The sequence below is a fragment of the Protomyctophum parallelum genome (assembly GCF_964188405.1).
Source record: "Protomyctophum parallelum genome assembly, chromosome: 20".
In the NCBI taxonomy this organism is placed as follows: domain Eukaryota; kingdom Metazoa; phylum Chordata; class Actinopteri; order Myctophiformes; family Myctophidae; genus Protomyctophum; species Protomyctophum parallelum.
The window spans coordinates 23,319,311-23,346,592 of record NC_139718.1 but is presented as its reverse complement, the minus strand read 5'-3'; the positions used below and the strand labels follow the sequence as shown (position 1 = coordinate 23,346,592).

General features: G+C 41.6%; 4 protein-coding genes across 10 annotated transcripts in view; 3 read left to right on the top strand and 1 right to left on the bottom strand.

Moving 5' to 3' along the window:
• The first annotated feature begins 94 nt into the window (after positions 1 to 94).
• On the top strand, positions 95 to 4,637 carry LOC310878387 (transformer-2 protein homolog beta-like). 3 transcript variants are annotated; one of them, XM_083792706.1, is made up of 9 exons: positions 95 to 248; positions 855 to 890; positions 1,499 to 1,638; positions 2,105 to 2,276; positions 2,507 to 2,695; positions 2,883 to 2,998; positions 3,121 to 3,300; positions 3,390 to 3,463; positions 4,190 to 4,637. In XM_083792706.1, exons 1-9 carry the CDS (start codon positions 213 to 215, stop codon positions 4,198 to 4,200), a joined length of 954 nt encoding a protein of 317 aa, XP_083648832.1. In that variant the 5' UTR covers positions 95 to 212; the 3' UTR covers positions 4,201 to 4,637. The 3 variants fall into 3 exon arrangements, with proteins under 3 accessions (XP_083648832.1, XP_083648831.1, XP_083648833.1); XM_083792705.1 differs by having other exon boundaries at positions 849 to 890; XM_083792707.1 differs by lacking the exon at positions 855 to 890.
• A 1,269-nt stretch (positions 4,638 to 5,906) lies between these two features.
• atg9a (ATG9 autophagy related 9 homolog A) lies at positions 5,907 to 16,861 on the top strand. The gene is made up of 20 exons (XM_083791875.1): positions 5,907 to 6,047; positions 6,370 to 6,422; positions 7,516 to 7,664; positions 7,857 to 7,900; positions 8,139 to 8,203; positions 8,407 to 8,556; positions 9,297 to 9,438; positions 9,949 to 10,089; positions 10,239 to 10,359; positions 10,680 to 10,855; positions 10,961 to 11,083; positions 11,746 to 11,933; positions 12,075 to 12,228; positions 12,669 to 12,848; positions 13,487 to 13,702; positions 13,814 to 14,046; positions 14,198 to 14,315; positions 14,433 to 14,703; positions 14,963 to 15,108; positions 15,220 to 16,861. The coding sequence occupies exons 3-20, from the start codon at positions 7,562 to 7,564 to the stop codon at positions 15,226 to 15,228; spliced, it is 2,580 nt and encodes an 859-aa protein (XP_083648001.1). The 5' UTR covers positions 5,907 to 6,047; positions 6,370 to 6,422; positions 7,516 to 7,561; the 3' UTR covers positions 15,229 to 16,861.
• A 3,659-nt stretch (positions 16,862 to 20,520) lies between these two features.
• cUnh21orf58 (chromosome Un C21orf58 homolog) lies at positions 20,521 to 22,848 on the bottom strand (the record flags this gene model as incomplete). Its single annotated transcript, XM_083791653.1, has 7 exons — positions 20,521 to 20,709; positions 20,893 to 21,038; positions 21,303 to 21,417; positions 22,073 to 22,273; positions 22,460 to 22,533; positions 22,638 to 22,692; positions 22,792 to 22,848. 7 exons carry the CDS (start codon positions 22,846 to 22,848, stop codon positions 20,521 to 20,523), a joined length of 837 nt encoding a protein of 278 aa, XP_083647779.1.
• Positions 22,849 to 24,555: 1,707 nt separating this feature from the next.
• pcnt (pericentrin) overlaps positions 24,556 to 27,282 on the top strand; it is a 43,899-nt gene continuing 41,172 nt past the window's right edge. For 4 of the 5 annotated variants that reach the window (XM_083791300.1, XM_083791298.1, XM_083791299.1 and 1 more), the window contains exons 1-2: positions 24,556 to 24,708; positions 27,096 to 27,125. In XM_083791300.1, the coding sequence (XP_083647426.1) occupies positions 24,661 to 24,708; positions 27,096 to 27,125 (78 nt within the window). In that variant the 5' untranslated portion in view covers positions 24,556 to 24,660. The remainder of the gene's footprint in view (positions 24,709 to 27,095; positions 27,126 to 27,282) is intronic. The other variant, XM_083791301.1, reaches the window with a different exon arrangement.

Here is a 27,282-nt window from a genome sequence, read left to right as displayed (position 1 = left end):
TATGTGTATCCGGCCAATAAAAATGAACGAGAAGAAGACGCGTATATCTGTTTCCTTTTAAGAGCACACAATAGAACGTAGAGCAAGCATTCGGATGCTCGCCTCATGCACGAGAGAGTGCTAGTGTAAGACCGAGCAGAAAATAAAACGTTACTGGCCGATTAATTTGAATCACTATCCGTTAATTGTTAAGATTCTGTGATCTAGCTGAAATGAGCGACAACGAGAGAGAATTCAAAAAAGAGCCGGTGAGTACGCATCACAATACAAGAGCCGTGTTTAAACTCTTAGCTAGCAACGGCGAGCTAGCTTGTTGCGTTTTTTTTTAGCTGTTAGCTAATCGGGCCTAGCGGCTCTGCACAGAAAACCTAACCCGTTATTTCTAGAATCGATGCGCCATTATTTGAATCACAGAGGGCGATTATGAAATTACGTTAGTGCATTGTTTGTACGGTAATATGATAACAAAAACTGGTAATGTGACTATTCATTCTAAAGTACCGAATATGTGCCGCAATGTGAGGCGATTGGTAGCTGTTAGGCCAGCAAAAAAAATGGCTGCCGAATCCGATGCATCTGCTTATTTACATTTGATAACGTAGTTTAAGATTTAGCTTGATTTTAAGCCTTGCCTTATTTATACTTACTCGCACGGTGGTTTTGTACGCCGGAAATATTCCGACCTACAAGCTCGAGAGCTTGTAGATGTTTTTTTTCCGCGCGTGCTACCGTCTTACGACTGACTATAAATTAAGTATTGGTAACCAGGATTTATCTGATGTCTTTCCTTTTTATGGCCCGTGAAAAAATCCATCATTGCTTATGATCCTTGTTTGTTTTTTGTTAAGGTTAAGGTTGGAAGAAAGAAAAAGGCGGAAGAAGTTTCAGAGGTTTCAGAAGTTGTTATTGTTTGATGATGAAGCTGATGGTGTTGATGATGCATGCTAATGATGTATTGCCGTTTGGAAGCTGACAGAAGCAAGCAAGATTGCCCACTAGAGTGGTGTATTGGCAGATGGTAAAAGGGGGAAGACGAAAAAAAGAAGTCATGAGGTCAATCTGAAGAAAGAAGAAAAGAAATGGTTGTTTTGAAGTTACAGAAGTTATGAAGTTAAGATCAGAAGTTGTACGGGGGTATGAGTAATTTCCTAATAGCCCGCTATGACATTACTGTAATTCACCTTTTTTCTTTCTCTCTTAAGCATTGCATGGCATTTCCTCTCTATAACAGAAATATAATTGGTCTGTCTCACATGCAAACTGAGCTTAAGCTATATCAGTTTGTTTAAACGAGAATGACATACTTGTTGAAATGACTTTGTATGACCCTCAATAGGCAAACTTTTAGACTGATTACATCATGCACAGTACATTAACAGCCATCCTTTTTTAAGGGGCATGTAGAGGTTGTGAATGAGATTCCTCTCATGGTCGTTTTCTCTACTCACTGGTTGCCTTGTGTTTTCTATGCTGTCTCTGACCTATATGACTTGTCCAGGACTCTCGATCTGGCTCGAGGAGCGCGTCACCTCGGGGCTCTGGGAGATCAACCAGTCGATCACCAGCCCATACCCCGGTACGCTCCAAAGATGGATCCCGCTATTCAAGGTCCAGATCTCGTTCCCGGTCCAAATCCAGGTAAATTGTGCTTCAGCTCTGTTTAAATTCGTGTTTTGTGTGTATGGAGAGAGCAGACTATTTTCCAAAGGCTAGTATTCCATGTAGTGACTGATATATTGGCCACAGATGTGATGTGTGAAACTGTGATACCAATGCTGCTGGTAGACTCTTTTTAAAAGTATATATTTAAGTCTTGAATAGTCAGTGGTTTAAAAAAAGCGCCTGTCTGTACTACTGTCACTGTACTTTTACATAATCATAATTGGTAAAATTCTTTGCACAATCCGCACAGATAAATCCTGTTTTCATTCCAGCAAAAAAAAATCACTATCTGTTGCATATTGCTTATTGGTGATTGTCCCCTCTCTAAAATTGGTTATCGGTCGGGCCCTAATTCCATGACATGTAAACATTACATGAATGTTTTGCAAGCAAAGGATGGCAGGAAATGCGTCATTCATGCGTCTCGTCATCTGTTCCCCAGGTCCCGTTCCCATCGGAGTTCACGCAGGCACCGCACCCGCTCACGCTCACACTCGCGCTCACACTCGCGCCGCCACCGCTCCAGGAGCCGATCTCGTAGTGGGGAGTATCGTCGCCATCGGAGCCACAGCCACTCTCCCATGTCTAACCGCCGTAGACACATCGGCAACAGGGTATTCCTCTCCCCATCTCTAGTTATTTCACTGTCATTTGTTGTTTTTGAGTAAAATATCAGCACGTGGTGGCACTTAAGCTTTTGGCTACTGAAATTGCTGACCCTTATGTTAACCCTGCATGGCAAAAATAGCCGATCTGCATTTATTCAAATGACAAACTCATCCTTTTATTTTATTTTTTCAAAGAAACTGGCATTAATTGTGCTTTTCCCCCACCTCCCTCTCAGGCTAACCCAGACCCCAACCTTTGTCTAGGGGTATTTGGGCTCAGTCTGTATACCACTGAGCGAGACCTGCGAGATGTGTTCTCCAAGTATGGCCCTCTGGCCGAGGTGAACATCGTTTATGACCAACAGTCCCGGCGCTCCAGGGGTTTTGCTTTTGTTTACTTTGAAGCCACAGCCGATGCAAAAGAGGTAAATAGATTAGAATCGCATGGATAGTCATTACGCACAAGGTCATCACCCCCATCAAAACCATATTTTAGAGTTCAAGTTATATAATTATAAGGTCCAGTTAGTTACAACTAACTTCAAAGTAAACAAAGGCAAATTCCCTGGAGCGCCGGGACTGTTGGTCAAAAACGATGTTGTTTTCATTCAGGCAAAGGAGAGGGCTAATGGAATGGAGTTAGATGGACGTAGGATCCGAGTGGATTTCTCCATTACTAAACGACCCCACACTCCGACTCCTGGGATCTATATGGGACGCCCCACATAGTGAGTGTATATTGACCAGTCAATATAATTCTGCCTCGGCACACATTGTATACATATTTTATTTATTTCGACTTCCTACCTGACAAAGGCAACTCAACCATATTTCTGTGTCTGTATCACAGTGATGAGGGCCCTAGCACATCATCATCATCGTCCTCATCATCAAGGCGTTTTTCAAGAGAAGACAGGGGTGACAGGGGCGACAGGGGCAGCGGCAGCGGCTATGAAAGGGGTGACAGGGGCTATGACCGTGGAAGTGGCTATGATCGCTATGATGACAGAGAATATTACCGCTCATACAGGTAAGATTCTCCCATTACTTGAAATGTACAAGTCATCTGAATGATCTATTCTGCTATGCAGGTACCAACTCTTCTTTTGTTCTCCTCAGACGCAGATCTCCTTCTCCTTACTACAGAGACAGGGCCTACCGGTCTCGATCACGATCTCGCTCCTACTCACCACGTATGTTTGAACTACATTTAGAAGGACATAACATTTAAAGGACAACTTTAGTTTTTTTCAACCAAGGCTCATGTTTTAGGTTATTAGAGAAAGTAAAAGATGAGTTAATTCTTTTTCATTGCTGCTTTCTTTTGTTTTTCTATTTTTATTATTTACTATAGTCCTAATGGACCCCAGAAATATGGCCACAGATGATCACAGGATCTACTGACTGTGAAGGAGGCTTACTGGGGGGAAGCCACACTGTGTCATAGGCTCAATATGTCAGTTTGACACATTCAGTAAATCTCGTGATCTTTTGTGGCCAGATGTAATTTCTTGGGCTCTAGTAGGACTATAGTAAATGATTAAAAAAAAGAAATCGCTATAACATTTTGTAAAATAAATACATATTTAGCCCCTTGTTCGAATGCCCCCCCCCCCCCCCCCCCCTGTCAAAAACAGCTAAAGTCCCTAAAACGAAAGAAAGCAGCAAATGAAGAAAATTAACACTTACTTTCACTAATAACAACCTAAAACATGAACCTTGGTTGAAAAAAACTAAAGTTGCCATTTAAGGATACACAACATACTATGATCTATTGCATATGAACAGATTTAATTATATAGAAGATACTCTGATCTCTCACAGAATAATGATCTACAACATGTATATTCACTATATTGATATGCATTCTTATTTCTGGCACCATCCAATGTTAAGTTTCCAATTTCATGTTTCCACAGGTCACTACTGAACAGAGGGAAAAGAGGCGTTCATAGGAGTTGAATCTTTTTTCTTTATTTGTTTTTTCATTTTTTTTAAACGTTTTATGTGTGAATTCAGGTTTTGTCAAAGTAAACGGAACAATATTCATGCCATGACCAAATGCCACGTTTTGGGTTCAGAAGAAACTATACATAACAGCAGTGTAAGAATTAAATGTGGGCTGGTCATTAAGAGGTTTGATTCAACAGGACTACTTAGGAAGTACTGTATAATGTGTAAGTAGGATTTCTGTATGTTCTTATTGCTCTTTTGCTAGTGAGTTTCTTTATCATCTATGTAACGGCTTAATGTCATAGCACATAGTTGCTATTGAATTTGATTCCAATGCTGTTATCATCTATAAAATAGTATTTTGTCTTTTCGTTTAGTTTGCTGTATTCAAGCAATAAAAACTCATTCCTTGAACATGGCCTCTCATTGAAATGGTATTTCTTTCCCCAACCAGAATAAGCACCAGTCGGTGTATGTTGCCTGATTGAAATCAGTACAACATCTGGCATGATGCCACGGATGTTTGTAAGCTTAACTTTTAAACTCATGTCTCCAGTTCCAGAAGCAATATTGAAAATTGGAGGATCCTACCATTATCCATGATGAGTCGTATCAATGCTATTAAGATGGTGGCTTTACTTTACTGATTTTTCTCACTGCAAATTTCTTTAATAAATTGGACTCTTATCTTACCGTTTGTATGGGGATACAAAGCTAGTCTCATATCAGAACATCTTCAAAAACCCACTGAAATGGGTGGACTGAACCTACCCCTTGTTCAGACAACATTACTGGGCATGTAATGCCAGTGCCCTAACCTAGCCTGCTGCCTGGGCACCATTTCATTTCGGTATATGATCCGGGCTGGAGCCGGATGATATGCTTACGTCATGTTGTAGGCAATGGTTTGCCTACAACAAACAGGAAGAACAGGCGGCGACAACTTCCTTTTCCCTCTCAATAAAGCTCTCGCTTACGAGAGCTTTTATTGAGCGGGAAAAGGAAGTTGCCGCCGCCTGTTAGTCCTGTCTGGCGACTACAAAACAATACTACAACATGACGTAACCACATCACCCGGCCCCAGACCGGATCATACGGACTTTTGAAACAGAGACCAGGCGGTGGAAAGCCTGGTGATGCGAGGTTACATCCTTGACGACACAATCAGATTTTATGTTCAGTTGACCCTGGTCAGGGAACTAAAATCCCCTGACCGTTCATCAGCAGTCAGTGCAATGCAAACATAGACATATGTGACTGCAAGTGTGTAAGATATGTGTGTGGGTCTGCGGTGAACGGACCGCAATATTTCATCATCGTCTTTGGGAATTTAAACTATGTGGTAGGCTATAATGTGGTGATGTTTTTGTGTGTGGCGTGGCGTTCCAAATAAAATAATATTATTTTAGTATTAAACGAATACTGTAACTGTTACTGACTGTCTGTCTGTTAATTTTATTATGTTTGTGACTGACCTTATTCTGGATTAGTAATAGTAATGGTAATAATATAGAGACTCATCGAGGGCGTGATGCCAGGAACCCAAATCAAGCCTGTATTATTAGATCCCTCCTCCACGTGTATATGTTTGGCGGTCGACTTCCCTATCTACAAACTCGCCTCTTCTGATTGGACCACGTACATGTCAATCCCGCGTGACGAAGAAACATACTGATATCAGTTTGGAAAACGAAACTGCTCGTGCCTGACAGACACAGGGGAGATAAACAAAAACGAAATCAAGTCTCTCTTAAAAAATAAACCTTTACATTATGAATTATTATTGTCGTGCGGGCGGATATAGGCAGAAGACAGGCTGAGAAGGTAAGGTTTTATCTGTGGATTTGTGAAACGATGGTGGTGGTGTTTTTGTGAGAGGGGCAGCGGGCCTGGCTGGCACCTATCAACGCCAACAACAACACTACATCTAATCCTGTGTTGTAGCCTATTAATATATTTGTAACTACACATGATTTCGCAACGAGATCAGGCTATAGCTGTAGCCCGTTAGCCTGTGTTGCCCAGGTGCTGTGCAAAGAAACGCAACAACCAGTCCTTATGCGCACCTGGATCTCTTTGTGTCGTAGGAAAGACCGTCGTATGGAGACAGCCTTAAAAATGATCCTTGCTTCTGTTTTGCTCGCAGTTTGGAATGTTGGATAAACGGGAGAGGCGAGGAGGTCGTACTGCAGAATGGAGGTGAGCACTGAGCAGCAGAGCGTATCTACACAGTAGTCTAACTCTAACACACTCTGAGTCTGAGTGTACAAATGTTTATTTTGTACACCCAGGGTTACAACGGGATATTATCAAGTGTAATGCTTTATGGTGTCGTGACGTCCAATTGTATTGAGTTGTACTTGAAATGTACTGTAATTCTGCAAACTGTCAATACATACATTAATCAATCAACCCTGAGATTTTTACTGTAGGCTATATATTGTGCTAACTTACTGTACAGTTCCTACGGTTAGGTGGCCTCCAGCCATATGAGCACAGCTGTTTCACAATCATAAGACGGAAACCTTGTTGATGGTGTATTGCGCAATGTTACATACAACCCCACACACCGCACACGTGAGCAACGAACATGCGTCAGCGTACATGAATGACACTGACTGATGCCTGACCGATACCTTAAAAAAATCTATCCGAATATGGAGGGAAAACCTGCATTGGTTGGTAACAGGAAAGGTGGGCACAAAAACATTCTGGCCATTAGGGAAAACTGGGCACCTTGGAGGAGGAAGAGTGGGCACCCGGCAGAGTGGGCACTTGGGGAGGAGAAGGGTGGGCACTAGAGAAGAGTGGGCACCAGGAAGACTGGGAACTGTACAAACTTGGCACTAGTCTGGGATGAGTGGGCACTAAGAAAATGTTGGCACCCAGAAGAGTGGGCACCAGGAAGACTGGGCACATGAAGTCTTAGGATTCATGTCCACAACGTTTTATATTAATATTATATACTAGATACTGAAAGTTACCTGTGTTTTTCCTGCAGATAATGAGTGGTTTATTCTCTAGGTATATAGCTCCAATCCCTCTGGGTGTGACTGATAAAGCTGAGTTGATCATTAATTTTCTGGCTACTAACTGTCCTTTCTAACGTGATACTGTATGTAGACTGTAACCTTCCTTAATTGTTTCTTTTCCGTGCCGTGCCATTTCTGATTTTCCGCTGTACATAATATAATATGTATATTGTATAATGACTGTATAATTGTATATTACCTAGTCTCTGTCCTGTCCCATGATTTTTCTATCGCTCTACATTGAATTCTCTTTGGCCCAGTCTGTAGCTGCAGACTTGGTGGATTGGTGTGACTGAAGTTGTTACCATGGCACACTTTGACACGGAGTACCAGCGTCTGGAGGCGTCCTACAGTGACTCTCCACCGGGAGACGAAAATCTGATGGTGCACGTGCCCGAAGGAGCTAAATGTATGACACACACACACACACACACACACACACACACACACACACACACACACACATACAAGTTATTATTATTACTCATGTATAAATAAAAGTAAACTTAGATGGTACTGCAGCTTGCTGATTACTCAATACTGTTTAATTACCGTATAATAATGTTAACAGTTATAATATGTAACTTTAATTCTTTTGCAGCGCAATGGCATCATATAGAAAATCTGGACCTGTTTTTCCAGAGGATATCCTTTTAAAAAATATGATTATCAGTCAGTTCACCTATTAGCTGTATTTGCCCACCAGGTGTGTTTTATACAGCTTTCTGTTGATACCATGTTCTCCTCATGTGCCTTATCTGTGATTGCATTCGTCCAGTGAATACACCCACCCGCCTTTTGTATTGAAGGCAAAACATTCTGTACTCCAATACCGGTAAGATCGGTCTCTTCCATTGTTGTTATAGCCCTTAACTTCTCTTACGTCTATAACCTGCACCAGAAGAATGGATTTACCTGTATGCTACTTGGGGAGCTGTTTGAACTAGTGTGCGTACAGTATATATCCCACCCCACACTCTAAAATCCTGACCGTTAAGATGGATATTCCATAATATGCTTTTTGTTAACATTGATAGTAATGTCCCTGCTTAGACAGGACATGTACTCTGTCTCTATTCCTCTTTCAATTGAACACTCTTTCTGTTTGTTTGTCTGTCTGTCTATCTGTCTGTCTGTCTCTCTCCATCCAGTCAGCTGCTTTTTGTGGTGGGTTTCACAGTGTTCCTGGCCAACTGTGTGGACTATGATATCCTCTTTGCCAACAAGTTTGTGAACCACACAGACTCATCTAAAGTTACCTTGCCTGACGCTTTCCTCCCCATTGACGTTTGCAGTGCCCGGTAAGTGAGATATAATACTCCAGAGATTTTCTCTAAAGGTACAACTGGCAGGGTACAAGTAGCTCTGATCATTTTTGAATGCTGGTATGGATGGATGGAATCACACTCCAGTACCTGTTGTAATCAATCCTTTGTTCTGTCTAACATTGTTGCTGTTGGGTAGAAATAAACCATATTTGAACTTTTTATGTTTTTACGCTGTGTGAGCTTGTAGATTATCTATTTTTCTTAAAGAAAAAATAAGTGAAAGTGAAACTGGGCAATTCTGTCTGTGAGTTTTCCAATGAAAAGTACTAACAATAGCTTGTGACTAAACAACAGCCATCCAACTTTTATCTCTTTTTCTTTTCCAGATCATTTTGTTTTGATTGAGTAAGCATTTATTTACAATAGTATATTGCACAAGGGACTGTTACAGCACACCTCATCTGTCTCTGGTTTGCTACTCATGTGGCATTTCCCTTACACTATGTGTGGCAACATAGAACTTATAAGTGTGATATTTGACCTACTGGTGTGAAACGTTTAGCTCGCAAAGGCCACAGTATGAGACTGTGGTCCAAATCTCCTACTATTTAAAAATCACAACTTTAAGGAAAGCAAGTAAATATGTAACCTACTTGATGTTGACCTAGACCTAGAGAAATATCAGCACCACTAAAGCAAAATTAGATGGTGTATCTGATACCTTTCACTGTGTGGATATGCTTTTAAAAGTCATGAAATGTCTTTCTCCTCAGTATCGGTGACAACGTGTTTGTGATCTTCGTGTTGGTGATCTCTGGCATGTTCTGGCTGCACCGACTGGTGAAGTTTATCTACAATGTCTGCTGCTACTGGGACATCAGATCCTTCTACACCAGTGCCCTTAAGATGACCATGGTGAGACCATCCTTATACTATGTATAAGGATATCACTCTAAAGAGATTTGCTAGTGACAATCCTCCTTGAAGGACGCCATTTCAGCCTGTCTTCATTATAATATGGGACCATTTTTGTCTGGCTGAAATCGTCCTTTAATATTAGTAAATTGAAAGTAGGGTAGTAGTAGTAGTAGTATAGTCTGAGGGATATCGGTGCATTACTGGATAACTAACTAATGTGCTTGTTATGAACACAGGCCACCTGGGCACTAAATAAGTCATGGCTAACATCATAACAGAGTGGAAGAAAATGCTACTTGGGCCTTTTAGATATGATAATCACAGCTGATCTGAAAACATTATGGTTGAGCCTCGAGACCATTGCACATTATGAGTTGGAGTCTGGAGATGAGTCTGGACTTTCCTGCTGCCTGTTTGTTTATGTTTTCGTATCTGTAACTACAGTGTTTATTACTCCATATTATATGTTATGTTTGCCTCTAACCCTCACTGTGCTGCATTCTCCAGTCAGAGCTGCCCTACGCAACGTGGCAAGAAGTTCAAGCCAGAATTGTGGAGATCCAGAAGGAACACCAGATCTGCATTCATAAGAAGGAACTGTCGGAACTCGACATCTACCACCGTATCCTCCGCTTCAAAAACTACATGGTACAGTAATGTGCACGTGTGGGAATATGTGTGTGAGGGTGTATTGTCAGCCGACTGCATAATCTGACATTCTGCTGTAACCTTTTAGCACTGACAAGACCACCTGCTGTAAATGTGGCATGATGTCACCTGTCTTCCTGTCTCTTCAGGTAGCCATGGTGAATAAGTCTCTCCTTCCTGTACGTTTCCGACCTCCCTTACTTGGAGAGATTGTGTTCTACACGCGTGGTCTCAAGTACAACTTTGAGCTCATCTTCTTTTGGGGACCAGGTGTGTGTGCGTGTGTGCGGCGCCTAGCTGTGTGAACTGAGACTCTAGTCTATACAATAAAATGTGTACTATAAACTCATCTTCATATAATATTTTGGCAGTTACTATTCAACAAATTCAGGTACTTCCATCTTAACGGTTCATTAACTGGAACTGGGACACAGGGTCTTTTTTCAAACAGTTGCCTAATATAAGTTAGTTTCAGTTGTTAAATGAGCAGTTGTCTACATTAGTTCTGTGTTGGTTTAATTCAAAGCCCTGTATTACAAATTATGGGTAATTTTACCTCCTTTTCTCCCCTTCTCTCTGTCCAACTCCAGGCTCTCTATTTGAGAATGAATGGAGTCTGAAGCAAGAGTACAAGAGAGGAGGAAACAGGCTGGAGTTGGCAGACAAACTGGCATCTCGTATATTGTGGATTGGCATTGCCAATCTTTTGCTTTGTCCAGTCATTCTGGTGTGGCAGATCCTCTATGCCTTCTTTAGTTACACTGAGGTAACCAGTCTAGTTAGATTTCATGTCTGAATTGATGTACTGTAGTGTAGTTACTGAACAAAATTGTGTGCGTGTGCGTGTGCGTATGCGTGCGTCCATTTGCAGGTAATCAAGCGAGAGCCTGGTTCTCTGGGAGCCAGGTGCTGGTCTCTCTATGGTCGATGTTATCTGCGTCACTTCAATGAGCTGGACCATGAGCTCATGTCACGTCTCAGCAAGGGATACAAGGTATCCTGTACTTCATTTCTCGTCTAAATATACGTTGTATAGGCCCAGGCGATGGCGTAACCGTCTGGGCACCCGACTGGTAATCCAGTCGCAGTGTGCCGCGGGTTCGACTCCCGAGCCCGACACGGCCTTTACTGCATGTCATCCCCCCATCTCTCTCCCGTTTCCTGTCAGCCTACTGTCTGTCCCTTCAAAAAATAAAAATAAAAAAGGCGTAAGCCGCAAAAGATATCTTAAAAAAATAAATATATATATACGTTGTATATACAGTGCCACCTACTACGTTTCTGTCCTCAATTAAAAAAAATCTAAATCAACTACCGGTAATTGTCGATCAAGGACTTTGTCGTACTAATCAATTAGTTGATTTAATAAACAAATATGTAAAATTGCGTTATCTTTCTGATACCAGGATTTTCTGGTTGGTGATGTTGAACTGAACCTTCTAATGTTGTATTTTACAACCGCTACTGGCTGTTTGAAGTTATAGACATAGTCATAATTAAAGGATTGTCTACATTTTAACAGCTCTGCGAGCTTGTACTTCTGCTATTTTTGAACATTTTGGAAAAATCTTGAGAGAACTACTGATTTAAGTGCTCAACATTTCCTTGTTTTCTATGTTCCTGTTTTTTCCCCTTCTTTTTTTTACTCCCTTTTAGGCTTCATCCAAGTATATGAACTGTTTTCTGTCCCCACTGCTGACTGTGGTGGCTAAGAATGTAGCATTCTTTGCTGGCTCGCTCCTGGCTGTTCTTATCGCCCTGACTATCTATGACGAGGACGTTCTTGCCGTGGAGCATGTTCTCTCATCCATCACACTGCTTGGAGTGTGTGTCACTGTCTGCAGGTAGAAGTCACTGCCAGTCAGTACGCCTGGTCGATTCTGTCACTGTCATCGGCTTTACATTTGTACATTCCGGACTTCCTCTCTACATTTCCTGTCCATTAACTCAAAGCCTGTCAATCTCTCCCCTTTATTTTTCCACAGGTCATTCATTCCTGACAAGCACATGGTGTTTTGTCCTGAGCAGCTGTTGAGGGTGATCCTGGCTCATATTCATTACATGCCAGACCACTGGCAGGGAAATGCACACAGATATGAGACCCGTGACCAGTTCTCTCAGCTCTTCCAGTACAAGGCTGTGAGTAATGTAGTGCTCATAAAAGAAAATGGAGTTCACACACTGGTGAAAAATAAGTTCCACTGTTTTATTGTGTTCAACATTTCGATCAAGAGATCTTCATCAGGAATTTGAAAATTCCTGATGAAGTAAGATCTCTTGAACTGTTGCTTGTCCTGCACCTGGGCACTTAGATGAGTGTGCAGTGTGCACTGTCCTTTTTATGCAGTACTGTAGTGCTGCCTTTTTGAGGTGCAAGAAAATAAAACAATTTGGGTAGTAGATGGAGTAGAGGCAATTTTCATAATAACTTTGAGCCTTTTTCAGAATGTAGATTTTTGACTAATGAAAGTGCATGGGAGTGGTTTTCAAGTTATACGTCTTATTTTAGGCCGCTCTCTGTGATGACTCATCTAAAAAGGATCATAACTTCTATTTTCTCCTCTCTGCATGCATTCCAGGTTTTTATCCTGGAGGAGCTGATCAGTCCAGTAGTGACTCCCTTCATCCTGATCTTCTCCCTGAGGAGAAAGTCTCTGGAGATCATTGACTTCTTTAGGAACTTCACTGTGGAGGTGATTGGGGTGGGAGACACCTGCTCCTTTGCTCAGATGGATATTAGGCAACATGGACACCCGGCGGTGAGACACACTCACGCACGCACACATTCATTGTGTTATGACTTGCACATACAGTATGTTTGCATGAGAGAGATGTACAGTGTGTCCTGCTGTTGGATTTTCATCCCCCAATTTATTTTTTTCCCCAAACAAACCCCTTGTAGCAATTTCTTTCAATGTTGCCTTTAATTTAAGGAAAAATAATATTAGCAATATAAGGTTCTCCTTATGCTGCCCACACCCAGTTCACTGGTGATGGCCTAAAAGGCAATCAAGGGCATAGTACTCCTCACCTTTAGGACATAATCCAAAACCTGTGTGTGTAATTGTGTAGAGCGTTGCTGAAAACTAGCCCTCGTCGGCTCGTGCTTAGCATACCTACCTACCCAGGGTAAATGAAAGAAATATGACAAAAACACAGTTTCCGCTCACTTGCATCAGCCAACACAGTAAGTCTGTTTGGACTTTCTGAGGTCCTTCACACAATACTAAAAATACAATAGGTTTTACACCCTTTTAGCCAGGCTTTTTATTTATATCTAGACATTTAGCAGATGCTCTTAACCAGAGCGTCTTACAAGTGCAAGATCATAGTAAAAGTCATGAACACTAGCCAAAGGGGTGTGTCATTGTCTGTGTTACCTCCTCTCCCTCTCTAGTGGATGTCAGAAGGGAAGACGGAGGCGTCGATCTACCAGCAGGCAGAGGATGGGAAGACAGAGCTGTCTCTGATGCACTTTGCCATTACCAACCCCCAGTGGCAGCCTCCTCATGAGACCAATCACTTCATTAGTCAGCTTAAAGAACGGGTCCAAAGAGAGGCTACCGGGGCCGCTACAGACACACACACATTCACCTCACTGTCCCAGTCTGAGGTATGGACACACAAAAAAGTTAATTGTATTGTTGGACATCTTCAACTCTTTAGAGGAGTAAAACATGCATGTTTGATTTATGCTCCTCTTCTCTCTCTCTGTCTCCCATAGCCAAGGAGTCTCGTTGCCAACCTCTTGGCAGGCCCACCCACATTAGCCTCTGTTCATTTTGGCCGGGATGGCTCTTTGACCAATCACACTGCCGCCGGCATTGGCGAGGGGGCGTCGGCCTTGCGCTCCCTTTCTCCAGTCAGTAGCAGTCTTCACCTGAGAGGCAGCTTTAGTGCTGCTCATAGGGGCATTGGCCACGCCTCAGTCACAAGCAGGCCAATGGCAGGCTCTGGGTAAGATTACATTTCTTTAAACGAATTTTTGAGCATTGTTAACTTGACAATATGTTATTGTTGATGAGTATAAATGTATTGTAAAGGCTGTACTCTCCTTTTTCATTTTATCCATTGACTTCATTCTTCCCTCACCCATTCACTCTTTCAGGACTGATGCACATACGATCAGCTCAGGCAGCAGTGCATGGGAGGGACAGCTGACCAGTTTGGTTCTATCAGAGTATGCCTCCACTGAGATGAGCATCCATGCACTCTACATGCATGAGGTAGGTGTGTGCGTGTGTTTGAGATGCAGAGAAGTGTGTCTCTTTGTGTGGGAAAGAAAGTGCAAGACAAAAATTATTCTGACTATGTGACAATACCCCTTTTACATGCCCCTGTAGCTCCACAAGCAGCAGTCCCGTGGCGAGCTGTCTCGTCACACATGGCACAGACAGGATAGCGACGACAGTGGTGACAGCGTCCCAGACGAGGTCAGAAGTGAGCCCAACCCTCACTCCAGACACTTCCCGCGGTCACACACCTTCCCCACCGCAGTCCCCAGCCCCAGTGCCATTCCCAACTCGGCCTCAGCTAGGTGTAGTACCAACACATGCCAGGAGGGTCCGCCGCTACAGAGCAGCAGCCAGCGTGGCTACAGAGGAACCACCACAGGTAGTTATGGTTATAGAAGTATGGTAGTTATCAATGTAGACTCTGGACTACGTGTGGATTTGAGGATTTGTAGGTTGTCAAGATCATAACTAGAAACTAGAAAGTCGCAAATCTGGGAAATTGTGTGGTTGCACTGACAATTTCAAGCTTTGAGTCTTGCAGTACAGTATGATGATGATGTATTGACCCACATTATGTCACAGGGACACCAATAACGGCAATTGTCCCATTAATGCTTTTGCCTCTCTTTGTCTTCCAGATTCCTTAGGTTCAGGTGGCAGGGTGGTGAGGTCTGCACATGTTCCCATGGGAGGGTGGGCAGAGGATGACCAGGCAGCCCCACGGCACCATGATTCCGTACCAGAGGAGGGCTCTGAGGAGGAGATGCCACCACATATACACAAGGTGTGTGTGTGTGTGTGTGTGTGTGTGCGCGTGTGCGTGTGCGTGTGCGTGTGCGTGTGTGCGCGCGCTGCAGCAAATAGACATTTTATTTTTGCCTTTCTTTCTTTGCAGGTGACGTAAATGAGGATTACTCCCCCATCCCTCCAGCTGCTCACAGATAGCCCATCACATACCTTCTTTCTTGACATGCTCCACTGACTGACTTTCAAACTGAACTGAACTAACCCCAGATTAACCGTCTGCCCTGACACGGCGGAAGATGGACACGTGCAAAACTGGGAATGCCATGTTATTTATGAATACTTCTTGATCCTGTGAAATCCTTCTGACGCGACACCCACAGATGGATGTCAGCATTGGCCAATCAAGAGACAGCCTGCTCTTGGCTTCTGTGATATTATATCTTACTAAACAAGGAAAGCAGGGGTGACTCTAACCTATGTATCAGAATATTATCTACAGGAGTAAGTTGCTTCTAATAGCCACCAGTTACATTGTACTACACTACTCTATTTTGTGAATGAAAAAATGTCCAATGGAAGAGCATGTGTCACTCTGTGACGGAGACAAAAATGTAAGGCACTTGTCACTGCTGGGGTCATCCTGGACATTCTTTAAGTTATTGCAACCAGCACACGGAATGTGTTGGATATTTTTCTGCTACCTCTCTTTGTTCACCAACAAGGAAACTGGGGAATTTCTGCTGTTTGACAACAAGTTAGAACCTCTATTAATGACAGGGGTTCCCAAAGTGTTTTTGGAAGTCTGCAGCTGATGCACTGACTTTCATTGTGTATATCTGATCCTGTATCGGTGGTTTAGAGGCTGTTTATCTTGCTCTCTTTCCCCCTCTGTAATTTATTTTTAAGTGTCCATCCAATAGCATAAGATGAAGCTGACAATTTATTAATCATAAGATGTAATGTAATCCGACTTACCTGTTTGTTTCTCCCTGATTCTTTCTTGTATGTATTGCACTTAAAGTGGATGGTCTAAAACTTAATTTATACCCAGTTGTGTGCCAGTGCCAAAAATAGGTGATAAACAACTCACATCTTATCATGTCGCAACCTTGTAAACTATTTTCACATGCAACACTGGCATGGAACTAGCTAAAATGGAGAGAAAACTCCTCCCAAAATCCAGCTCTGTTCAAGACGTAAGCCTCATGTTTAAGAATCAGTGTGATTTTTGCCAGGTTTACTGCACACACACTGTAAATTTAAATATTAATTGGAGTATTTCATAGCAACCATAATTCTAAATGTAATATCGGAGTAATAACATTTTAAATTTTGTGTGGCGTGTATGTACAGTAACTAGATACACTGTATGTATGCAATCACATGTCAAGAGACATTTGAGTTTTTGCTGTTAATAATTTATTCTTAATTGTCATCAAATTACATTTTCTTCAAGCATGCAGGGCTGTTTTAACATGTGCATGACCATCTACCCTACAGTTTGCTGAAAACAGACATCGCCACACTTGCAGGCAGAGAGCTCTCTGAATCACAACTTGCATGTCTTTCTGTTCTACTTAAATTTAGATAATGCACTTTACTTTTTATACAGAGGACTCAAATCTTTTTGTTTGTTCAATTTTTTTGTCATTTGTTTGTGTCAAGGCTATTTCAGCATTGTTTCAGTTAGTTTTTTTTGTTGTTGCTTTTTTGGGGGTATGTTTTGTAACCCTGTAAAATACCATTTTGTACAGTTGTAAATTAATCAATAAAAGTTATGTCAATTACAATTATAAATATCTAGCTGGAAAAAGAAGCTACTTGTACAACAAGAAGAGGGTTACTGAGTGGAAAGAAGTAGATTGGGCTATTGGTCTTCCATCAAATTCCTACACTAGCCACAAGCTGGGGAACATTGGACTGTGAGAAAAGATGGTAAAATGAAATCTTGAGGAAGGGAAGCTATGCAATTCTCAGTTTTATGTAAAAGCACCACATTTTTTTAAACTCGTTTTAAGGGGCACTATGGATCACAAGGTCGCTGGTTCGATCCCCGCTTCAACCAAGGTCGCCATAGAATCAAGGAAAAGGCGATAATGAGAAGACAGCGATTTACATTTAGCAATGTAAATCGCTCAAATCCAGAGCAAGAACAAAACATGGCAATACAAAGAAATACATGCTCGAAGTCAACTAGAATTCAAGCAGTCCAATTATCTCAGTGGAAGCACACTAGCCCAGAATATAGAATATATTGGAAGTGAGCTGCGATGAAGAATTGAGCAAATTAAGTTAGGCTTTTATAATTACCAGGTGCTACGCCGTTCAGATTTCTGCAATGGGTGTCATCACTTTTTGAAAACTGTCAAGTGGCATTTCTTCCTCAGCCTATAGTGGGAATAGGCATGCACGGCCGTGGATATGCACGGCTTGTGATATCCGTGGATATGCACGGCTTGGGATATCCATGCCATGGATATGCTCCTGAGGAGGATTCTAAAAACGACTTATAAATCCTAAAGCCTTGATTATACTTCACTGTGCGTCTTATGCTGGAAAATAGCAGATATATGCAAACTCACAGCACATCTCATTCAAGACACTGAACTTGCAGATCTGCCATTTTTGTCATCCAAATGCATTATATGGTTAAATGGGCCCTAAGAGATGCAGAAATTAACTAGAAAAAGTGCCCTTCTGGGCACAGGTCTCCACCAGGAGGATAGGAGAGTGTGTGATGTTTGGCTAAATGTAATTTAAACATGTTTGTTTGTGTGTGTGTGTGTGTGTGTGTGTGTGTGTGTGTGTGTGTGTGTGTGTGTGTGTGTGTGTGTGTGTGTGTGTGTGTGTGTGTGTGTGTGTGTGTGTGTGTGTGTGTGTGTGTGTGTGTGTGTGTGTGAGTGAGTGAGAGAGCAACTTGGCCTGTTGTAGCGCCACCATGAGGCTGATTTGAAAGCTGTCAAGTGGCATTTCTTCCTCAGTCTATAGTGGGAATAGGCATCCACGGCTTGGGATACACTGCCATGTCTTCCTTCTCAGAATGCATTTATTTCATGTGGATTCCAAGGGATTCGATTTCCCAAAAGTTGCGTAACTGATCTGACAGTGCCTGTTCCTCTCCGACGCTGATGTGCATCACTTCAATGTCCACAACTTCAGTTATGATATTTAGCGTGGTGACTTCTCCTTGCAGCAGCCATCCAAATACACTTTCCAGTGCAACTATATGCATTCAGTCTCTCCATTTTTCCTGTGACCATGCATTTTCCAATATTGGTCTCCGCCAATTAGGACTCCTAATTCCACTGCATCCATCCATCCCTATGATGGGTACATCTGCTATGGGCATTCCTTTTTCTTCCAAGTCCCTCCTTTCCGTTTGGCGATTTAATCATAGAAGAGCTCAACTTGGGTGTTTCCAATAAATAGACATCAATGCTTTGATTGTTCTTAATATTTCTCAAACGAGCCTTCACTTTCCTGCAGGTAATTCTCTGGGGTGTTGATTGAATCCTCTGAGTCTGGCGCGTTCATATTTTACAGTCTATGGTTCATATACTGTAAGGTCTGGCCCCCGCCAGGCTATGAAAAATGATGTTTGCGTTTAAACAGCCACCAGATGGCAAACTTCCCCTACTTATTCCTGTAATTCAAAGCCATTTTTTACAAGTCAACATTTTCAATGCATTCCGGTGCGTAGCTTTTTCAGAGCCCGGATAGCTCAGTCGGTAGAGCATCAGACTTTTAATCTGAGGGTCCAGGGTTCAAGTCCCTGTTCGGGCGACGCTACTTTTCGCTGAATGTTAACGAAACATAATCTGTATAATAGTAAACTGTGACCTTTGCGGCAACCACAGTGGTTATCATGAGACTGTAACAATATGAACATATATTGGCATTCCCATATATGGGTTTAATATTGATCACAGTCAGGGATCTCCATATATGGGCATAACAGGGATTGTATTAGCTGGGCCTGTTCTGACATCACAATGGTTGTTCTGACATCTGCATAGACTCCATATTTGGGCATGCCTGACAAAGAACTCCAAATATGGGCATTAAAAGGACGCAGACATAATAACTGGGTGGCGCATGCATGTCCAACTTGCATCGCTCCAAGTGGGCCCTTATGGGCACCGCTCTAGTATTTGAATGATCAATTTCGAATCAATGGAGCAACCATTTTTTATTTCTTGCCGAACTTTGGAGTTACAAGCAACACCCCAAACCTCTACCAACGTGTAGAAAGATAATGGCCCGGTTTCTCAAAGGACACTTCTTACACCTTTGAGAATTAGAACTATTCTGCAGAGGAATCAAAAATTATACTTACAATTGGTACAGTCCATCTTTCTTATGAACTACATTTTTATTGACTGTATACATCCAGTAGGCCTATATCCCTATACTAGTAGACCACCACATTTTAAACTATTCTGAAGTTAAAATTATAGACAATCAATGATGTGTTTGGTACAATTTACGGTAGATATTGAGCAGACAATCCAGAGCAATTTACTGTAAGCAAGGTAAACACAAGGTAATACATAAAATGCATAGAAATTGTAATCTATTCTAGGATCATAGGTAAACCAAGGTCCTATCATCAGTCTAAAAACAATATACCACAAAGTACCACAAAAACAAAATGCAGGTTGTCCAACTTGTATGGTTTTTTACATTTGATTTTAATTGTGATTTAATTTAACTATTCTTTGTCTTGGAGACCGATAAACACCAACTGTTTTTTTTTTAATAAAAAGTTAAAATAAAAAACTGTCCAGTATGAGTGATAAGTCGTTAACACAATTTGCAATTTATGCCATAGTTCATTGTGCCTTTGTTGACTTGGTCACTTTCTGGTGTAGATGGAGATGCCTCCTGCAATCATTCTGGTAGACAAATGTTCAGAAAGATAACTGAGTCCTGTTTGAAAAAACACACACATATGCACAACACACACACACACACACACACACACACACACACACACACACACACACACACACACACACACACACACACACACACACACACACACACACACACACACACACACACACACACACACACACACACACACACACACATACTTGTTTGTGGATATTAAGAGCAAAACATCACATTGTTGTGTCTTGGGTGTGAGGCTGGAATTCATCGGCTGGTAAGCACTCACACCTTCGCATCTAGCATACAACAATGTTGGATGCTAGATGTAAACAAAGGGTGAGTGTCATGGCCGCCCCAATGCATTTCCAATGGAAGTCACATGGTTTGACACAACATTTTTGTTGTACGGCTTTCGGCTGTGTTTCGACTGCCCCCCTACAACACAAATGTTGTGTCAAACCATGTGACTACCATTGGAAATGCATTGCGAGCTTGCATCAGTCAATAAGTCTCATGCATCAGCTATACATCAATCTGTTGTGCACGTGTGAGTGAATTACGTGTTGAGTGGTGGGAGCGTAACAGGACCAGTCACATGGTGTATGGATGGAACATGTGTCCCTTGTCCTCCTGGGACTGTTGACACCATTTGTGGCCACGCACTGTAGCCAATGGGAGGCAGGGGATGTGTTGCAGCTGTGGGACCGTAGTGGTGATGGTGAACAGCACTTCCCCTGCCTTTGTCCTGGAAATGGGACAACATTAAGAAGAAGTAATAGAAGTTGCCAGTGTGTGTGTGTGTGTGTGTGTGTGTGTGTGTGTGTGTGTGTGTGTGTGTGTGTGTGTGTGTGTGTGTGCGTGCGTGCGTGGGTGCATGCCTGCGTGCGTGCGTACGTGCATGTAGAGTGACACTGTGTGATGCACTGACCTGTCCGTACTGAGGAGTGTGTGGGACAGAGTGACTGGCTCCTCCAGGAGGTGAAAGGGCCATTGGAGGAATTGCCTTTATCATCATGTTTTGCATTATAATCTGATGCATCTGAGCATTCTGCATCAACATCATCTCCACCATGTCTATCACACACGCACGCACGCACGCACGCACGCACGCACACACACACACACACACACACACACACACACACACACACACACACACACACACACACACACACACAAAAGCATAAGCAATATATATATATATATATAATACACACACACACACACACACACACACACACACACACACACACACACACACACACACACACACACACACACACACACATATATATATAGATAGATATAAAACCAGTCAATATATGTACTGTTGCATGCCTTCTTTGATGCTGCCTGAGCGTGGTGCAGGATAGGGCTGGGGGGGTGGAATCTGGGCAATGAGTGGCTGCTGTTGAGGCAACTGTTGTATGATGGTGGTAGGCTGCTGGGGCATCTGGAGAAAGAGAATGAGAGAGAGACAGAGGTGGAGACAGACAAACATAAAAGAGAGTGCTCAATTGAAAGGAACAGAGATATATATTACATGTCCTGTCTATTTGGAAAGATGTGAGTCAGTGTGGTTTTACTATCAATGGTAACAAAAGGTATATGAATATCCTGCTTGACGCTCAGGATTCAGTGTGGGTGTGGGATGTAGGAGTGTAGGCTGTATGTACATTGTAGCCTACACCAGCTAAAAGTGACCGCTTCCATAAGCAAGGTAGATCCATTCTTCTGCTTCAGGATATATGTAAAATAATTTAAGGGCTAAATCAACAATGGAAGAGAGATTATTCTTTAGTTACTGTTTTGACTACAATGTAAAACTGGGTGTGGAATTGTGAAAATGTTTGCAATCAGAGATAAAGCAGAATGTGATAAAGTAATATGTAATATACAAATATATACACGTAATAGAGGAGACAGAGAACAAAGCAGGATAAAATGTCTCTATGAAATCCTGTTAAATGAGATTACCTCTGGATTCACAGAGAGAGAGAGAGAGAGAGAGAGAGAGAGAGAGAGAGAGAGAGAAAGGGGTCAGGGTGAAAATATGACCTGCATCACTGCCATTTGGGAACAGATAGAGTAACTGTTGAATGTCTCACAGTCTGCTGTATGATGCGTGGGGGCAGAGGTGGTGCAGGTGGAGGAAGAGGCAGTATGGGTGGTGCAGGTGGCAGTTGGTGGATGTGGATGGGAGCTACATGCGGAGGGGGCTGAGGGGCCGGTGGAAGGTGTGACGGATATCGTCCACGTGTTCCTCCCCATGTCTGAGGCCTGGTGACCTCCTCCAACATGTGTTGCTCCTGCAGAAAATATACCATTATGCATGCACACCGCACGCACACACATATGTACGCACGCACATAATATAAAACACATGCACTTTTATTTGACTAAAGAGTAATTGCATACAGACACTGAGCATCCTTTTGACAGCTGCAGAAAAGCAATGATTATCGCTTGCCTTAATACAATTGAGATTTTCAAACCTTCAGTCTTTGCAGAAGGTTCCTCTTTCGCCTTAGTGCGTTGTGTAGTGCATCATTCTGTCCATTGTGGCTCCCTTAACAGTTAACACAGATAATAAGACGTCAATCAACTTATTAGCCTGATATCATATGAAATCTAAATAACTCTTCACAATAGTAAAATAACAGTCTACATTACTTGTAGACTGGGCCGACTCTGCCCGGCCATCCATGTCCCTTTCATTTTCCAGTCTCTATGGAGGTCAGTATAAACATTTGTTTGTTATGTTATTTTATGTGAAAGAGTATATAAAATGGCCTCACTTCACTTAATTTATAGTAAGCAAACCAACCTTCTCTAGTAGCTTGAGTCTAAGTCTTGTCATCTGATCAACCATGGGATCCGCCATGCTGATCCCATGCCACATTTTGCTGCTTGTGTAAGTTAGTGACAAATAAAACCTTCTTTATTCTATAAAGATGAAAGATTACCAGACAGTTACCGGTATGTTGTTTTTGCTTAATACAATTACACACACACACACACACACACACACACACACACACACACACACACACACACACACACACACACACACACACACACACACACACACACACACACACACACACACACACACACACACATACACAAATACAGAAAGAGAGAACGAGAGAAAGAGTTCTTAGCTCATAAATACCTTATTCACTTCAACTTGTGTCGTTTCAAGTCACACACCTCGTATCTACCCGTCTGTCTCCAGGCCAAACTAAAATGACAAACTGGTTGTCCTGGGACACAGCTGTTTACCTATAGGTGCTCAGGTGACTTTCCGGTCCACTTGGTTTCTATTCTGCTTTCTCTCTATAGTTTTAGATAAATAGATAAGAGAGAATGGCAAATTAACTACCAAAGTTATATATTTCATCATATTGGAACTATGGTGTTGAGCCTGAATAATAATAAAGTACAACGTATTATTTATTTTAAATTATTTTAATTATACAGCTCTTCCTGCTCTACATCGTCATAAACCAATCTAGAGCACACAAAAAAGAATTAAATAAAGTTGGTGGTGATAACACTCTAACACATAATTATGCTGCACCATTATTAAAAATGCTGTAAAAAGAAAATGTTATTTAGTCTTCATGCATGAAATTGTACTGTAATAATAAAGAACAAAGACAATTGATAGTCCATAATATAGCCTATCAATTATGACTTTCATTATATTTGTGTAATTTTTAGTCCCACCCACAGTCCCACCATAGCTCTATTTTATCAGGTGTCACTACTTGATTTCAAACAGCTAGGCCTAATGATGCCATGCAGAGTACATTCAGCTACATTATGTAATAAAGGTGCAGTACGTGACAGTGACACTGAGTAATTATTTGAATATGGAGCTTTAAACTTTGAATCTAAAAAATATCACTACAGATTACCTGTAAACAATTTTAAAAAATAACAATGTATTCACTTTTTATATATGACTTTAAATACTAAATATAGATGTTACAAATATTTAACATATTAGTGTGTTAGACATTAAGCATCTATCAACTGTTTATACACTGTATGTGTGTGTGTGTGTGTGTGTGTGTGTGTGTGTGTGTGTGTGTGTGTGTGTGTGTGTCACTTGAATGACTGCAATCCTGCTGCAAAGCTGAACTGTTGAATAACCTAGGTCTGTAATGTATTCCTTTTACCCGCGCCTCATTGCGCTCTTTGCAGTAGGCGTACGTTTACCTTCCACTTCCACCACACTCTTCTCAGCCAATACAATTTACGCATTTTCAAAACATTGCTATGAGGTATAGTGTATTTAGCATTAGTGTACTCCTATTGGCTGTATGCACGTCCATCAACGTCGACCTTTGGATGTAATTGGTCTCAAATAAATGTCAGTTTGTGAAATGTCAGTTGCCGCGGCGAGAAGAATATTAATAAAGGAACATAAATATTTATTTAAAAACCTACACATTCCATTGGCAGAGAAATGTGTTCCTGGCCACTTGATTGGTTTGTCCAACCGGGGACGCTCGAAAAGGGCGGAGCCGAGACGGCTTGGCGGCCATATTGAATATTATTGACAGTTCGTGCTGAGGAAAGCTCAGATTTAGTTGCTAATTTATGGCAAAGTGAAGTTCCAGTGGAATTTTCAACTGAACCGGGGACAATAAAAACTACATTTTTTTCTGATGGCCCTTTAGAAGAAATGGACGCGGACGAAAGACAGCGTAAACTAGAAGCAGGAAGAGCCAAGGTCTGTCGCTAAAAACACATTAGCTCGAACGTTAGCTGTAGCTCATACTCCGCCGTACGACGGTGCCGCGCGCCGAAAACCGTAGATGTACAAGCTCACAACGCGTAGCAATAGCGACGCGTTGTGAGCTTGTACATCTACTGTTTTCGGCGCGCGGCACCGTCATACGGCGGATTCTAATTTAGGCATAAACACAAGCTAACCAACGGTAGCTTGCTAATACTTTAGCCAACTCTTTGTCGTAGCATTGTATTGTCCAGTGTCATCCCAGGACCCCCCATTGCATTTCTACACAAACTGTTGCTATGCCATGTTCATTCATTATTGTTTAAGCGCTTATAGCAGACTTCTGCTTACTGAAGACTGGTTGTCATTTGAATTTTACAAACCGTCTGCCTATATTCGGGGGTTGGTTTGGAGTGCAGAGTCAGATCCATTCCCATGATGACTAATATGAACCGGATAAGTGTTGATTATATGCAATTAATTTATTTGTACTGTTTAAAGTTTAAACACGGACAGTCTGAGGCCCCATACACACATGTTGTGTGTCTTGTCTGTGTTTAATGCCCGCCAGTCCGTCACAATGCTTTTCCAATTCAAATGATTTGACCAAACATTTGTGTTTGATGGCTGTGTTCAACTTCTGGCCAAACGTGAAACTTTGTTTCAGCGAAGTATCACTAATGAGACTATAAACATCTACAGTTATGGCCTGCAAACATATTTAGCTGTGAAAAAAGATTTGACCTCTGCTGGTGCTACTAACTTTTTTGTTTGTTTTTAGTTTCTCAGACAGTTAACGCTTTGGAGAAAATATCCCCAAACTCTTCTGTTTAGTCTAAAGAATTGTCTATATGACCACTACAATAAATAACAATTGGCATTTGTGTTGACTGACTGTGTTGGCGTTGAGCCTACTTTCTGATAGATGTAGCCCAAACATTTGAGAATCTAAATGTTTGGGCTATGATAGATGGATCGATGTAGCCCAAACATTTAGACTCGTAGAGTTTTTTTTTCGATTCTGAGAGAGATTCGTCAGAATCGAAAAAAAAACTCTACGAGTCTAAATGCTTGGGCTAGGATGGATGGATACTTGGATAGATAGATGGATAGATAGATATTTTTAGAGAATAGAGAGGCAGATAGATGATAGTATAGATGGATGGATAGATGGAATAAAAACAATCGTTCTAATTAATTAACGTCCTAAGGTAGACTACTTCATATTTTAATGGCCGTGGGCCTGCCTTTAAGTGCAGGTAAATGCTCAAGCTCCAACGTTTTTGATTGAAGTATTTAACAGTTTGCAGAATTACAGTACAATTTGTGTAACTGCACTGTACTGTATGTAATGTTTTCCCTGTGTATGGGACACCCTCTACAATGAGATGCTGCATCTCAAGGGGCTATCCTTTCAATAAAATTCTGAGCAAATTCTGAGCACAACTCAATACAAAAACTGTTAACTGTGAGTGGACGACCCAATTAAGCATTACACTTGTTTACAAGAGGGTCCACCTTGTTCAATTCATCAAAACATTTAGAGACGTACAAATATACACTTCTATTTATCCAAAGAACAGAACAGGAATCAGCGATGTAAATAAAATAGGTTTTCAATGTAATGAGTCCAGTGATGCAGCAGGTCTTTTAGATGAATCCCAGGGACATTTTATGAGTCCCACTTCAACAACATTAGCAGTCATATTTTGCCATTTTTAGAAATCGCAGCATTTAACTCCCATTTCATTTTATATGGTTATAATGTGGTTATATTCATGTAGAAAACAGAAGAAGAAATTATTATTATAACTAAAGCTAGCAAAATAAACTAGAATAAAAAAAACAGTACATTAGTGCATCCCATGGATGCAGAGGTCATTGTTTTATTGCATCCCTTAACTATAAACTGTTTTGGGATGCAAAATGCACCCTATTTTAATCTCTGAGGAATTCATCTGATCATAATGGAGGTAAAAATGGAAAAGAAACAAATACAGTGAGAGGAAAAGGAGGTGGGTAGGTTTTGGGATTCACATCCTTAATGACTGTTGGTAGGGCGTTCCACATTTTGGTGGCATAGGAGCGAAAATAATTTAGTTGCCGAATCTGGATTGCACATGTTTTGTTGAACTCCATCTGGTGTTGTGGGTGTGGACTTCATTGACATTAAGGAAGTATTTAGAGAGGTAGATGGGTAACTTGGTGGTGTATCGAATCTTGTGAACCTGGTTGCATTTAAAACCCAAATTGGTCATTGTAAATTCCAGATGTTCTTATGCTGTGCACTTGGAAATTGATGGAAAACAAAACATATCTAGTCAGTGGCACTTATCAGCTGTGGATGCAAATAACTCCAAACCTGTTATTTCCTATGACAGAAAGTTTCCAGCAAGCCACAAAGTAAATCGGTAAGTAAAAAGAGTGGCATTGATCAGCATCAGAGACATTGGCTTTTGTGGGTGGAATGATTTTGCAGCAATTTAATTTAGTTTTTGGGTGGTGGATCAGGGCTTTTCTTCCATTTCTTCCTCTGCTCTTTGGGTTGTGATTGTGGGAAACTTGTGG